General features: G+C 41.0%; 1 protein-coding gene across 3 annotated transcripts in view; it reads right to left on the bottom strand.

The window, feature by feature from the left end:
* The window catches only part of LOC122552701 (regulator of G protein signaling 7), a 460,227-nt gene that overhangs the window by 16,747 nt on the left and 428,514 nt on the right, over nucleotides 1-14,966 (bottom strand). For all 3 annotated transcript variants that reach the window (XM_043695581.2, XM_043695584.2, XM_043695583.2), the window contains exon 14: nucleotides 12,742-12,867. In XM_043695581.2, coding sequence (XP_043551516.1) covers nucleotides 12,742-12,867 — 126 coding nt within the window. The remainder of the gene's footprint in view (nucleotides 1-12,741; nucleotides 12,868-14,966) is intronic.

The raw sequence follows: 14,966 nt of genomic DNA on the forward strand, positions 1-14,966 counted from the left end.
CTTACCAATTACAAGTTCCAAAGATGCCAATTTATCAAAAAAATAGTTGAACATACTTCAAATCAAGAACAAAAGCAGAATTTATGATGAAACAAACAATTTAGTATAACTTATTCTGCAATGCTGGGGATTAAAGCATGACATGGGTGCTTTTTGTATTCTGTATAGTGTGTTCACAATATGACACTGAATTTTATGCTGATGAAATGTGGAAAGATTTGGGACATTCACCAAATCAGAACTGACTAAAGTCGGTGTTTGATCACCATCCTCTGGGAAGGTTAGGGAGACACTTCAACTTGGCATTTTGAAAGTTCTGCCCTGTTAGAAGCTCCATGATAAAATATACAGAATGCATTGTAGTCTAAAAGTACACAGTCTCTGAAACAGTGAACTTAATGTTGTAAATCATCATCCTCATTCTTTACTTTTTGCTCTTGTGGCTGTCAACAGCTATTTTTTTTAACAGATAGTCCTTTAATGATATTTCAGTTTGAATACCTGTCCATTAAGATATGTCATATAGTCATAGAGTCATAGAGATGTACAGCATGGAAACAGACCTTTTGGCCCAACCTATCCATGCTGACCAGATATCTCAACCCAATCTAGTCCCACCTGCCAGCACCCAACCCATATCTCTCCAAACCCTTCCTATTCATATACCCATCCAAATTCCATTTAAATATTTCATTCATACCAGCCTCCACCACTTCCTCTGACAGCTCATTCCATACATGTTCAATACTCTGCATGAAAAAGTTGCTCCTTAGGTTTCTTTTATATCTTTCCCCTCTCACCTTAAAACTATGCCATCTAGTTCTGGACTCCCCCACCGGGGGAAGAGACTTTGTCTATTTACACTATCCATGCCTCTCATGATTTCATAAACCTCTATAACATCACTCCTCAGCCTCCGAAGCTCCAGGAAAAACAGCCCTAGCTTATTCAGCCTCTCCCTATCGCTCAAATCCTCCAACCCGGGCAAGATCCTTGTAAATCTTTTCTGAACCCTCTCAAGTTTCACAACATCATTGTGATAGGAAGGAGACCAGAATTGCATGCAATATTCCAACAGTGGCCTAACCAATGTCCTATACAGCCGCAAAATGACCTCCCAACTCCTGTACTCAATACCAATAAAGGAAAGCATACCAAACACCTTCTTCACTACCCTATCTACCTGCGACTCCATTTTCAAGGAACTATGAATCTGCACTCCAAGGTCTCTTTGTTCAGCAACACTCCCCAGGACCTTATCATTAAGTGTATAAGTCCTGCTAAGATTTGCTTTCCTAAAATGCAGCACCTCACATTTATCTAAATTCAACTCCATCTGTCACTTCTCAGTACATTGTCCCACCTGATCACGATCTCATTGTAATCTGAGGTAACCTTCTTCGCTGTCCACTACACCTCCAATTTTGGTGTCATCTGCAAACTTACTAACTAAACCTCTTATGCCCACATCCAAATCATTTATGTAAATGACAAAAAGTAGAGGGCCCAGCACCGATCCTTGTTGCACTCCACTGGTCACAGGCCTCCAGTCTGACCTTTGGTGGCTCATTTAGTAGCAGGCTACATTCAGGGTCAAGGGGTGACTTTTCCTGCTTTAACTGACAGTGGGTTCCTGAAATCACTGCCAGGGTAATTGCCAAGTCTGACTGCCAAGCTGGGCTTCCTGTTAGGCAGGAGAAGTAGGTCCCCATGTTGAACCCAGCAGGGCAGTTGAGAGCATCTGATCTGATCCCTGACTCTTGTCCTATGCACATAAATGCAACTTAGATTGATTGGCAAGAGACCCAAAGGAACAGAGGATTCCAGGGCAGGAGCAGGCTATTCAGCCCTTCAAACCTGCTCCAACATTCAATAAAATCATGATTGATTGTGGTCTCAGCTTCACTTCACTGCCCGCAGGCAATAATTCTTAACTCCATTGTCTATCACAAACCCATCTAACTCAGCCATTTTTAAATTTAAAGTCCCAGCCCACTCACTTTCTGGGAAGAGAATTCCACATTTCTAACAGGCCATTGAGAGAACCATTTCTCACCATTTCTGTTTTAAAAGGGTGATCTGTTTTTTTAAACTGTGTTCCCTCCATTTAGTTTCCCTTATCAAAGGGAAAATGCATTGAATATCCACCCTTTCCAATCCTCTCAAGAGTGTGCAAGTTATGATAAGATCACCTCTCAGTTTTCTAATCTCAAACAGACATAGGCCTAACCTGGTCAACATTTCCTGATATGACTCTCATTCTTGGAATGAGTCCAATGAATCCCATAGCGAGATAAGGAAAACCTTTTTTTTTTAACATAGCAAATGGTTAGAATAAGGTTTGCATTGCCTGAGAGAATGGTGGAGTCAGATTCAATTGTGGCTACAGGGAAAAAAATGGGAGAATGGAACTAATTCAGTTGCTCTACTGGAGAGCCAGCAAGGGGCATCATGGCTGAATGGTCTCTTTCTATGCTGCAAGCATTCTATGAGTCAAAACTGGGTGGCACTGTGGCTCAGTGGTTAGCACTGCTGCCTCATAGTACCAGGGACTTGGATTCAATTCCCACCTTGAGTGACTGTCTGTGTGGAGTTTGCACATTCTCCCTGTGTCTGCGTGGGTTTCCCCTGGGTGCTCTGGTTTCCTCCCACTGTCCAAAGATGTGCAGGTCAGGTGAACTGCCTATAGTGTTAGGTACATTAGTCAGAGGGAAGTGGGTTACTCTTTGGAGGGTCGGTGTGGACTTGTTGGGCCAAAGGGCTTGTTTCCACACTGTAGGTAATCTAATCTAAAAACTGCTTTGTCCTATTAAAAAAAACTCTGGGCAGAATCTTTTATGGTCCCTCATGGTGGGATTATTTGTGTTGAACATTTGATCAGGTGGGAGGGTAATGGGTGGACACCATGCCGCATTTCTTCTGTAGCCCTGCTTAAACCCATGGTGGGAAGGTCTGCAGAAAGTGATGCACATTGTTTGACCACGAGAATAAAAATGAGCCTTCATGAGGAAACGATCAAAGTTTGTCATGGTGAGTCCCAGATACGAATGAGCAGTGTGAGAGAAACTTTGAAACATAGACTGAAATAGTGTTGAATAGAATGCAAAGATTATATGCAGTTAGCTGATGGGATAGATATACAAGGGTTAAAAAAAGAAATAATCAATAATTTAAATTTGAAAACTATCAGATGTTGCAAATTGAACAGTATAAAAGATCATTTTCTGACTTTTTTCTCCCAGTGGAATGCCTTGTTTACATACTGGAAATGTTTTTGAAATGATGAATATATGGCTAGACAATTAGATGTGCCCAAACTCAATTGTTGTACAGAATAATGCAGACATTGAAAGATGGAAACAGGCTGTTTGCCCTCCACGTACGAACTACACTCTCATCATCTTTTGCCCCCTTCCCTGTTACCGTTGAGTTGATCTTAAACATGGACGGGAACTGGATGTTTCCAGAGTTTGTGGAGGTGGGGAAATGGCAGCCGGGTCCTGATGCAGAATTCCCAATCCCATGACTAAGGTCTCAGTGCAGTTTCAAGGTGCAGGCCGGTTCAAGTCATGAGCTGACGTCTGGCCCTCACAACCTGGCTGTCTTCATAACAGAGACAAGCATGCCCCTAGATTTCATGGCATCAGGGAAGTTTTTAAAGATTGACTTAAAAGGAAAACATCCATGAAATACCTGCCCTATGTATTGTAGATCGTGAACTCAACTTACAGAATTTATCAAACCAGGGACAAAGCATGTCATCCTAAACCATGAAGGACTAAATCGGACAAAGTTCCTTACACAAGGTATTTTTATTCAACCTATAAGACATGTTATTACACAATTTGGGAGTAGGTGGGATTTGAACTGCTTGCTCCCAGGTAGGGACACTACCACTGCACCACAAGGATCCTTCCATGCATATCTAACATGCCAGTCTCTATGTCATAACAGCTTGCAACTGTTGATATCTCTAATGGAATCAATTGCCCAAAATGCTTCACAGGAGTTTAACTGGATTTGATCTACTAACTGCACTAACTAGGGTTTCATGCTTTCTTAATTTACTATTTCCCTTTAAAAATATTTCACAAAAAGAACCAAGTTCTCAGACCAAACAACATCCTAATTCTTCCACACTGCATCTTCCTAATTGTTTCAATATTATTTCTCTAGCATGGAGATCAGAACTTCACACAATACACATAGTCATGGAGTCATACAGCATGGAAACAGACGCTTTGGTCCAACTAGTCCCTGCAAATGTTCATGCTTCCAAACTAAACTAGGCCGAGTTGCCTGCATTTGGCCTATATTCCTCCAAACTTTTCCTATTCATGTACTTATCCAAATGTCTTTTAAATGCTGTAACTGCATCCACCACCTCCTCTGGCATTTCATTCCACACACAAACCACTCATTGTGTAAAATAGTTGCTCCTCCTATCCTTTCTAAAACTTTCTCTTCTCACCTTAAAAACATACCCCCGAGTTTTGAACTCCCTCACCTTAGGGAAATGACCCTTGCTATTCACCTTATCTATGCCTCTTATGATTTTATAAACTTTGATAAGGTCACCCCTCAGCCTCCCAGGGTCCACTGAAAAATGTCCCAGCCTATTATTATAACTCAAACCTTCCATTCCTGGCAACATGCTCATAAATATTTTCTGAACCCTCTCCAATTTAATAATATTAATATCCTTCCTACAGCGGAGCAGCCTGAATGGCACAGAGTACTCCAGATGAAGCCTCATCAACATCCTGCACAACTTCAACATGACGCCTCAACTCCAAGCTCAAAGGCCTGAGCACTGTAGGCAAGCGTGCTAAACACCTTCTTAACCACACCATCTGGATATGATGCAAATTTCAAAAATTGTGTACCTGAACTCCTGGGTCTCTCTGTTCATACACTACCCAGCCCCCTACCATTAATTGTATAGGTTCTGCCCTTGTTTGTTTTATCAAAATGCCTTTTTTTTATCTAAATTAAACTCCATCTGCTACTCCGTACCCTATTGACCCACTTAAGAACAAAGAGAAGAAAGAACAATACAGGACAGGAACAGAGTTGGGAGGTCATGTTGCGGCTGTACAGGACACTGGTTTGGCCACTGTTGGAATATTGCATGCAATTCTGGTCTCCTTCCTATTGGAAAGAGGTTGTGAAACTTGAAAGGGTTCTGAAAAGATTTACAAGGATGTTGCCAGGGTTGGCGGATTTGAGCTATAGGGAGAGGCTGACCAGGCTAAGGCTGTTTTCCCTGAAGCGTCGGAGGCTAAGGGGTGACCTTATAGAGGTTTACAAAATTATGAGGGGCATGGATCGGGTAAATTGGCAAAGTCTTTGGGTCGGGGAGTCCATAACAAGAGGGCATAGGTTTAGGATGAGAGGGGAAAGATCTCAAAGAGATCTACAGGGTAACTGTTTCACACAGAGGGTGGTACGTGTATGGAATGAGCTGCCAGAGGAAGTGGTGGAGGCTGGTACAATTGCAACATTTAAGAGGCATTTGAATGGGTATATGAATAGGAAGGGTTTGGAGGGATATGAGCCAGGTGCTGGCAGGTAGGACTAGATTGGGTTGGGATATCTGGTGGGCATGGACGGGTTGTACCGAAGGGTCTGTTTCCATGCTGTACATCTCTATGACTCTATAAGCCTTTCATTTGATCAAGATCTCTTTGTAATCTTAGATAACCTTCTTCACTGTCCACTTTACTATAAATTTTGATGTCATCTGCAAACTTCCTAAGCATGCCTCCTATATTCTCATCCAAACGTTTATATAAATGACAAACAAAAGTGGACTCAGCATCGATCCCTGTGGAACACCGCTGGTCACAGGACTCCAGTCTGAAAAACTACCCTCTATCTCCATCTTATGTCTCGACTATCCAATTGGCAAGCTCTCCCTGAATCCTATGTGATCCAATGTTACTAATTAGTCGTACCATGCAGAACCTTGTTAAAGATTTTACTAAAGTCTATGTAAACCATGTCTACCGCTCTGCCCTCATCAATCTTCTTGATTACTTCCTCAAAAAACTCAATCAAGTTTGTGAGACATGATTTCCTTCTCACAAAACCATGCTGACTATTGTCAATCAGTCCTTGCCTCTCCAAATGCCAGTAAATCCTATTTTTCAGAATCAGCTCCAACAACTTACCTACCACCAATGTCAGGCTCACAGATCTATAGCTGCCAGGCTTCTCCTTACAGCTCATCTTAAATAAAGGCACATTAGCCACCCTCTAGTCCTCCATCTGGTTTTAGATGATACAAATATTTCTGCTCGGGGCCCCCATAATTTCTTCCCTAACTTCCCACAATATGCTGGAATATGTTTGACCAGGTCCTGGAGATTTATCCACCTTTATGTTTTCTAAAACCTCCAGCACGTCCTCTTCTGCAGTGTGACTGCTTTCAAAACATCAATATTTATTTCCTCAAGTTATCTATCCTCCATTTCTTTCTCCACAGTAAAAACTGATGTGAAATATTCATTTAGTATCTCTCCCATCACCTGAGGTTCCACACATAGATGACCTCATTGATGTTTAAGGGGCCCTATTACCTCTCTAGTTGCTCTTTTGCTCTTTATCAATTGTAGAATCTCTTTGGATTATCCTTTTCTGCCAAGGTCATTCCTTTTTCCCTTTGTGTCCTCCTGATTTCCCTCTTAAGAATGCCACTAGACTCTTTATAGTTGTTGAGATATTTATTTGATCCAAATTGTCTATATCTAACATATGATTCATTTTTATTTTTGATCAAAACTTCAATATCTTTATTCATCCACTGTTCCCTACTCTTACCAGCCTTACCCTTCACTCTAACAGGAACACAATGCCTCTGAACTTTTGTTATCAATACTTTTTAAAGCGTCCCAATTGTTAGTTATCCCTTTACCTCTGAACAGGCTACTCCAATGAACTTTTGAAAGTTCTTGTCTCATACCATTATAATTTGTCTTACTCCAATTAAGAACTTTAACTTTTATGGAAGGCATATCCTTTTCCATAACTATTCTAAACCTAATAGAATTGTGATCACTAGTCTCAAAGTGATCCCCTACTAACACTTCAGCCATTTGTTCTGCCTTATTTCCCAAGAGAAGGCCAAGTTTTGCTCCTTCTCTAGAAGGTACATTTACATATTGATTAAAAAAATTGATAAAGAAAATACTCCTGCCATGGACCCACTAAGGATTTATACAGGTTAACCATTACACATCAACTTTTATATTTCAGACTTATTGTCAAAGGTCCATAATTTCATTTCCAATCATCTCGAAATGCTGTTTTTAACATTTTATGAATTTAAATAAACCTCTCTAAATAAAAGCTACTGTGCTCATCTATTCTGTTACTATTGAACACATCCCTCTGTCTTCTACTATGGGCACCTTCACCATCTATTCCACTCACTCCTCCTCCACCTTTCTCAACAGCTAAAAACCCACCATTTTCCAACCCCTTCAATTCCAAGGAAGAGCTAAATTAGACTTGAAATGTTAACTATATTTATCTCTTCCACAGATGTTGCTAGGCCTGCACTCTAATTTACTAAGTTCCTACATTTCTAAATGAAGTAATTGTCAAAATAAAATAAACTTGTATGTATAAGAGAAAAATGCAATCCTCTACAATACTCGTAGCTTGACCAGGCTCCATCTAGTGGCAGAGGTTTGTCAGGTGCAAGTGGAATCCAAGGATTCACCTGCACTGAGAAATTTCTGTCACTAGATGGGGCCCAGGATGTCAATCTGAACTGGAAAGGGAAACATGGACTCAGCAACAAAGTGAAGACCAGACATGAAGCCCAAAGACGAGACCAAAGTCTGGAGGGAGAACCAAGGCAGCTGGGGATGGGGTGGGGTTTACAGGAGAAATGAGGCACAAGGAAAGATAAGGAGGCTCAGTGAAGAGGATGAAGCCCAGGAGTGAGGTTGTGGTGTAGCAAGTTGGGAGATACAGCCAGGGCAAGAATAGGATGGGAGTGGCGGGGGGGGGGGGGGGGGGGGGGTGTGGGGAGGTGGGGGTGATGGAGCTGGTATGCAAGGCCAAGAAGACCCCTTTCCAAAGCCAGTACAAAATGGAGAAAGTGTGGAAATACAAAGCAGTACGGGACATTGATTTGCAATGGTGACGGAAGCTGACAAAGTATGTGAAGGATGCTAAAACTAAAAATGGGAATGCTAAATGAAAATACATAATGTACACAGCTATCACACTCCAGTTAAAACCCAGTTAACTGGATTAAAAAAAGAGCTAACTCCAAGGTTTCCTTGAGTGAAGAAGAGGAATATTATTGCCTACCAACCCTGAGGAAATAATAAAATGTGATATCAAATACAGGTAATAACTTTGAAAAAAAAGTGGGTTTCTAATAGAAACAGGAACTTAAGAGAAGGTGTAGGTTAAAGTTCTGGAGTTGGGACAATGAAACTTGAGTCCATGGTTGTTTAGTTGTTGCTTTACATAGCAGTCGTGAATTTTGTAAAATTCTGGAATTCTGGGTGAATGCTTGTTTTCCCAAATTGCTTTTCCACTGGGTACTTCTTTTGAACAATGGTGAGGTACAGAGGGAGCAAGGGAGAAATAGACCAAGTGAGAGAATCCTCTTTCCCTTCTCTCTCTGCTCTGCAAAGCAAGCTACTGAAATATGTTTTTCTCCATATTCCCATGTCTAACTCCTTTGTCTTTCCAAATCTGATTACCCGACAGGCAACCTTTCATTTCCCAATATGCAAGCTTATTACACAAGTGTGAATTGAACAGAAGTCTAAAATTCTTTGATCCTGAATTAAGACCGTAAAACCAAAACACACAGGAGCAAAAGTAGACCATTCAGCCCATCAACTCTGCTCCAAATTTTAATGTGGTCATGGTTCTATGATAAATTATTTCTGAAGAAGGGTCACTAGATTTGAAACGTTAACTGCACCTTCTCTCCACAGATACAACCAGACTTGCTGAGTTTCTTCAACAATTTCTGTTTTTATTTTAGATTTCCAGTATTTGCTGGAAGTTGGCTAACACGGTGCCACTGTTTAAGAAGGGTGGTAAGGACAAGCCAGGGAACTAGAGACCAGTGAGCCTGATGCGGTGGTGGGCAAGTTGTTGGAGGAAATCCTGAGGGACAGGATGTACATGTATTTGGAAAGGCTAGGACTGATTAGGGATAGTCAACATGGCTTTGTGCGTGGGAAATCATGTCTCACAAACTTGATTGAGTGTTTTGAAGAAGTAACAAAGAGGATTGATGAGGGCAGAACAGCAGATGTGATCTATATGGGCTTCAGTAAGGCGTTCAACAAGGTTTTCCATTGGAGACTGGTTAGCAAGGTTAGATTTCACGGAATACAGGGAGAACTAGTGTTGGCATTGTCTACATTGGCGAGGACCAGCAGGAATCATGGTGTTGAGGGCATTTGTAGAGGTGAGATGGCACCAATGAGTGGCGACTTTTGTTCCAGCAGCAGCAGCATGGTGAAGAGGACTTGTGCCTGGCTAGTAGGCTCATGGTGAAACACTTACCAAGAAGGACTGGAAAGTTGACCACTTTTTGTTTATTTCTTTATTATTCTGCCTTTCTTTCTATGATTTGCTTTTTCTCTCCCCCCCCCCCCCCCCCCGTTTTAAGATGGCGCCGGAGCGTGGTGACACTATACAACACTTTTCATTTTATTTTGTAGCAGAACACACATGACAGTAAATAAATCCAATCAAATCAATTCAAGTCAATTCCCTCCGCGTGACATCAAGACATTAGACCCCAAAAGGCTATGGGCCCTGACAACACTCTGGCAACAGTACTGAAGATTCTAGAACCAGCTACCCCACAGGCTAAACTGCTCCAGTTTAATTACATCTCCAACTATCCAACAAGGTGAAATCTTGCCTAGCTAGGTCCTGTGCACAGAAAGCAGGACAAATCCAATCCAGCCAATGACCACCCTGTCAGTATACTGTCCATTATCAGCAATATGCTGTAAGGGATTGTCAACAGTGCTATCAAGTAGTACTGCTCAGCAACAAACTCCTCACTTACGCCCAATGTGGGTTCGACTAAAGCCATTCATGTACTGACCTCATTAAAATCTTGGTCCAATCGTGGACTAAAAGAGCTGAAACCCAGAGATAAGGTGTAAGTGACTTTTCTTAATAGCAAGGCTACATTCACTTGCACGGCTTCAACAAGCTCCTAGGAAAATTGGAATCAATTGGAATCATGGGAAAGTTGCTAGTTGGAATCATACCTGACACATAGAAAGATGGTTGCAATCATGGGAGGTCAGTCATCTCTGCACCAGGACATCTCTGCAGGAGTTTCTCTGAGTTGTGTCTCTACCCAAAACATCTTCAGCTGCATTCAGTGAAAGGCAGAGCCCTTAGGAATATTGATCTGGGTGTGTAGGTCTACAGATCACTGAAGGCGGCAATGCAGGTAGATAAGGTCGTAAAAAAGGCTTATGTCAGGCTTGCCTTCATTGAAAGGAGCATTGAGTATAAGGATAGACAAGTTGTGCTGCACCTTTATAGAACTTTAGTTAGGCCACACTTGGAATATTGCATATAATTCTGGTCACAACACTATCTGAAGGATGTGGATGTTTTGGAGAGGGTACAAAAAAGGTTAAGCAGGATTTTGCCTGGTATGGGGGATTTTAGCTATGAAGAAAGATTGGATAGACTGGGTTTGATTTCACTGGAACCGTCTACAAGATTAATGGCAACAGCTCACCATTGCTCCTCTGACAGAATCTTTGAAACCAGCAACATCTACCATCAAAAAACGCAAACACATGGGAGCACCAACATCTGCAAATTGACCCCCAAGCCACCCACTGTCCTGATTGGGAAATATGTGGCCACTTGATCAGTGTTACTGGATTAAAATCACTGAACTACCTCTCAAACAGCATTGTGGGTACACCCCAACCACAAGGACTGCAGTGGTTCAAGAAGGCAGCTCGCTAGTGGCTTCTTGAGGGCAATTGGGATGTGGAATGGCAGATGGAGTTTAATTCAGATAAATGCGAGGTGCTGCATTTTGGGAAAACAAATCTTAGCAGGACTTATACACTTAATGGTAAAGTCCTAGGGAGTGTTGCTGAACAAAGAGACCTTGGAATGCAGGTTCATAGCTCCTTGAAAATAGAGTTGCAGGTAGATAGGATAGTGAAGAAGGTGTTTGGTATGCTTTCCTTTATTGGTCAGAGTACTGAGTATAGGAGTTGGGACGTCATATTGCGGCTGTACAGGACATTGGTTAGGCCACTTTTGGAATATTGTGTGCAATTCTGGTCTCCCTCCTATTGGACGGACGTTGTGAAACTTGAAAGAGTTCAGAAAAAAATTACAAGGATGTTGCCAGGGTTGGAGGATTTGAGCTAAAGAGAGAGGTTGAATAGGTTGGCGTTGTTTTCCCTGGAGTGTTGGAGGCTGAGGGGTGACCTTATAGAGGTTTATAAAATTATGACGGGCATGGATAGGGTAAATAGACAAAGTTTTATCTCTGGGGTGGGGGAGTCCAGAACTAGAGGGCATAGGTTTAGTGGAAAGATATACAAGGGACCTAAGGGGCTACTTCTTCATGCAGAGGCTGGTGCGTGTATGGAATGAGCTGCCAGAGGAAGTGGTGGAAGCTGGTACAATTGCAACATTTAAAAGGCATCTGGATGGGTATATGAATAGGAAGGGTTTGGAGGGATAAGGGCCAGGCGCTGGCAGGTGGGAGTAGATTGGGTTGGGATATCTGGTCAGCATGGACGAGTTGGACCGAAGGGTCTGTTTCCGTGCTGTATATCTCCATGACTCTCTGACTCTATAATTAGGATAGGCAATAAATGGTGATATAACCAGTGATGCCCACATGCTCTGAAGGAATTTGTAAAAAAAGGGGCAAGGATGACTGGTATGCCAGTTTCAACAACCCATTATGATTTATTGAGACCTGGGAAAGATCCTGCCCCCAGAAGATATGCTAAATGGGACTTAAAGAGAGTCACTTGTGATTTTTCAGAAATGCTTTAATTTCCCAATGCAATGAAGGTGACAGATGGCTTTGGTGTAAATGTTATATGGGCTGATCTGAAGCTGTAACGATATCTTTGACATTTGACAGCAAATATTGTTTTATTGAAGCTATTAGATTTAATGAAACAATATAACAGCAAAGGGGAAGAAAACAAGGGTTTTGGTAATCCATATTAAAGCAGATGAAAGTTCAGAAAAAGGTAAAAAAAACTAGAAAAGTAACAGGAAAAATGATTCAACCCAGGTAAATTCTAAATTGAACATTTAGAAAGTAACACGTTTGTTGACACCATTGATGCTCTCCAAATGCACATGTTCATTGCCATTATTTCTGTTACATGTGCATAATATTATGCTAATTTTTAAAAATTAAAAGAAATCCTACTTTGGTTAGCACCTTATTTTTATTATAACATTTACCTTTTGTTTTCATCTTTAGATATTTGTCACTCTTTTTTAAAAATTACATTTCTTAGTGACATCACTGCTAGTGCACATGCTCCTGGGTATCAGCAAACACAACCTTTAGAAAAAGTAAGTGTTTTAATATCAGTATTTCACCACTGGTCAATACTAACAAGTGATCTGAATGTGAAGAGGAAGATTTTATCAGTTATGTGTGATTTCAATATTTAGGGTTTGCTAATTTGTGCATAGGAAGAATTCTTTCACTAGAAAATTTCCAATACATACCGTAAGTTTTCAGAGCTGAATTCAGACTCCACGAACTTAAGAAACTGTTCCCTCCCTACAGGATCTTTTAAAACTTCATCGATGCAGAAACCCCATCGCTTTACTCTCTGTGCATATGGTTCTTTACTGCAATCACAAGGGATGAAAATTTTAACAGCTGGTAACAGATACAGCAAGTTTTACTGGTGTTTCAGATCAAATAATAATATCAGATTGTAACTTTAGTCAATAAATGAATTTTAGTCAATAAATTCTTCTGAAATGTGATGACATTTTATGTTTTCAAATGTTAAAAGGATTCTGCACCAGGAATTTACTGCAGATAACTAAGAACTAAGTACAGGTCATTCTGGTATAATGTGATAGCTGTGTTCCTCTGCAACCTCGCGTTATATAAAATTGCGCTATGGAAAACCGCCATAGAAAATCGTGCTGCAGAAGATCGCTAATTGAAAATCACTATACTCTGTTCAATAGAAAGTTTGCATTATCCAAACAGCATCCACAATTTGTCAATCGTGTTATAGCCAATTTGCGCTGATGAAAATTTGCATGTTATAGCAGACTGACCTGTGGTCAAGGTTTATTTCTCAAGGTAGTAGTCACTACGAGATAGTTGCAACACGCCATTCCATTTACTTGCTGTTTTTATCAAATGGTGAAACCTAATCACTACTAAAACTATGTGTAATTAGTGGTCATAAACATGAAGTAGGGAGACCTTGTGGTGCAGTCAGTAGTATTCCTTACCTCTGAGCTAGTGTTTCCAGGGACACTCTAAGAATTGAGAATCAAGACAAGTGTGTTTGCAAGTATGGCCAAATTAGTTGAGTATCAACTTGTAAATCCTTCCAATGCACACAAATGACAGGTAACAAGAGCAGGGGAGATTCCTTGTCAGCCAGGTAATAGAAAGAAATTGCAGTCTTCACCATCACTACTCATAGTTTCAGGATATAACATGCGAATGAATGCCACAGCAACTCAGATGCTTTGGATGGCTGGTGCACACCAGATTGAAGTCAACAGCAGAGTGTTTATTGCTTGTTCAAACCAAGGTGGATTTGGGATCTGCCTCCTTGCCCTACCTGTGGAGGTGCTAATGTAGCTGTGTATCAGAAATGCCTTTGAGCAGAAAATCGCATTAAAAAGTAACTTTATTATCATTTTGTATTTTTTTCAGTGATTTGATTCAAGTTGGCCATGCACCACTTTCGGTGTATTCAAGAGCAGTATGTTTCCCAATTTGGATTTATAGACTTACAGAAGGGGCGGCACGGTGGCTCAGTGGTTAGCACTGCAGCTTTACAGTGCCAGTGAACCTGGTTTCAATTGCAGCCTCAGGCAGCCATCTGTGTAGGGTTTGCACATTCTCCCCGTGGCTGCATGGGTGTCCTCTGGATGCTCCAGTTTCCTCAGACAATGCAAAGATGGGCAGGTTAAGTGGATTGGCCACTTAATTGCCTGTAGTGTTAGATGCATTAGTCAGGGGAAGTATAGAGAAGTACAGGTCTGGGTGGGTTACTCTTTGGAGGGTGGGTGTGGACTTGCTGGGCTGAAGGGTCTGTTTCCACACTGTTGGGATTCTAGGTTCTAAGAATGTTATAGCCTAAAGGGAGGCAATTTTCTGAAAGAGATATCCACTTAATATCTTTCGTCTTGCCTCTCCCCATAACTATATATTATTAAATATTTATTCTTTCATTATTTATCCACATCTGTCTTAAAGCCCATTATTGATTTGTTTCTGGTGCAGCAATTGATGTTGCAACACTTCTATGCATAAAGAATTAGTAGTAAATTGTTCTCCTTTGTGTTTTGGTGATCTTCAATTGATGCCCTCTCTTTACTAATCAAAGAAGAGTGAAGATTATCTTTCTTCTTCTCCTTATTCATCAAAACATCCTTAGTTCTGAACAACTCTACTATTTTTCTTCTTTGTTGTTGTAATGAAAAGAGCTCTTTTTAAAAAATTTGTCATCATAATTATATCACCCCATCCATGGCACTTTGGAACCCATGAAAGGAAAAAGGTCAATTACAAGAGGCTGGAGAAGCTGCGTTGATTAAGACAATGAGATGTGATACAATGCAAGAGGTGTGAAGTTTGACCATTTATCCTGAGCTCCAATTTGTAGCTCACACCAAAAGACTTATGCATTTCTAATCAATTGGTGTAAAGAACCTGACAGCATTTTTAAGCAACAAGTATTATTCCACAAGCA

This window comes from Chiloscyllium plagiosum, unplaced genomic scaffold (assembly GCF_037043375.1).
Source record: "Chiloscyllium plagiosum isolate Xiang-an unplaced genomic scaffold, Cpla_swu_hap1 HiC_scaffold_10, whole genome shotgun sequence".
NCBI lineage: Eukaryota > Metazoa > Chordata > Chondrichthyes > Orectolobiformes > Hemiscylliidae > Chiloscyllium > Chiloscyllium plagiosum.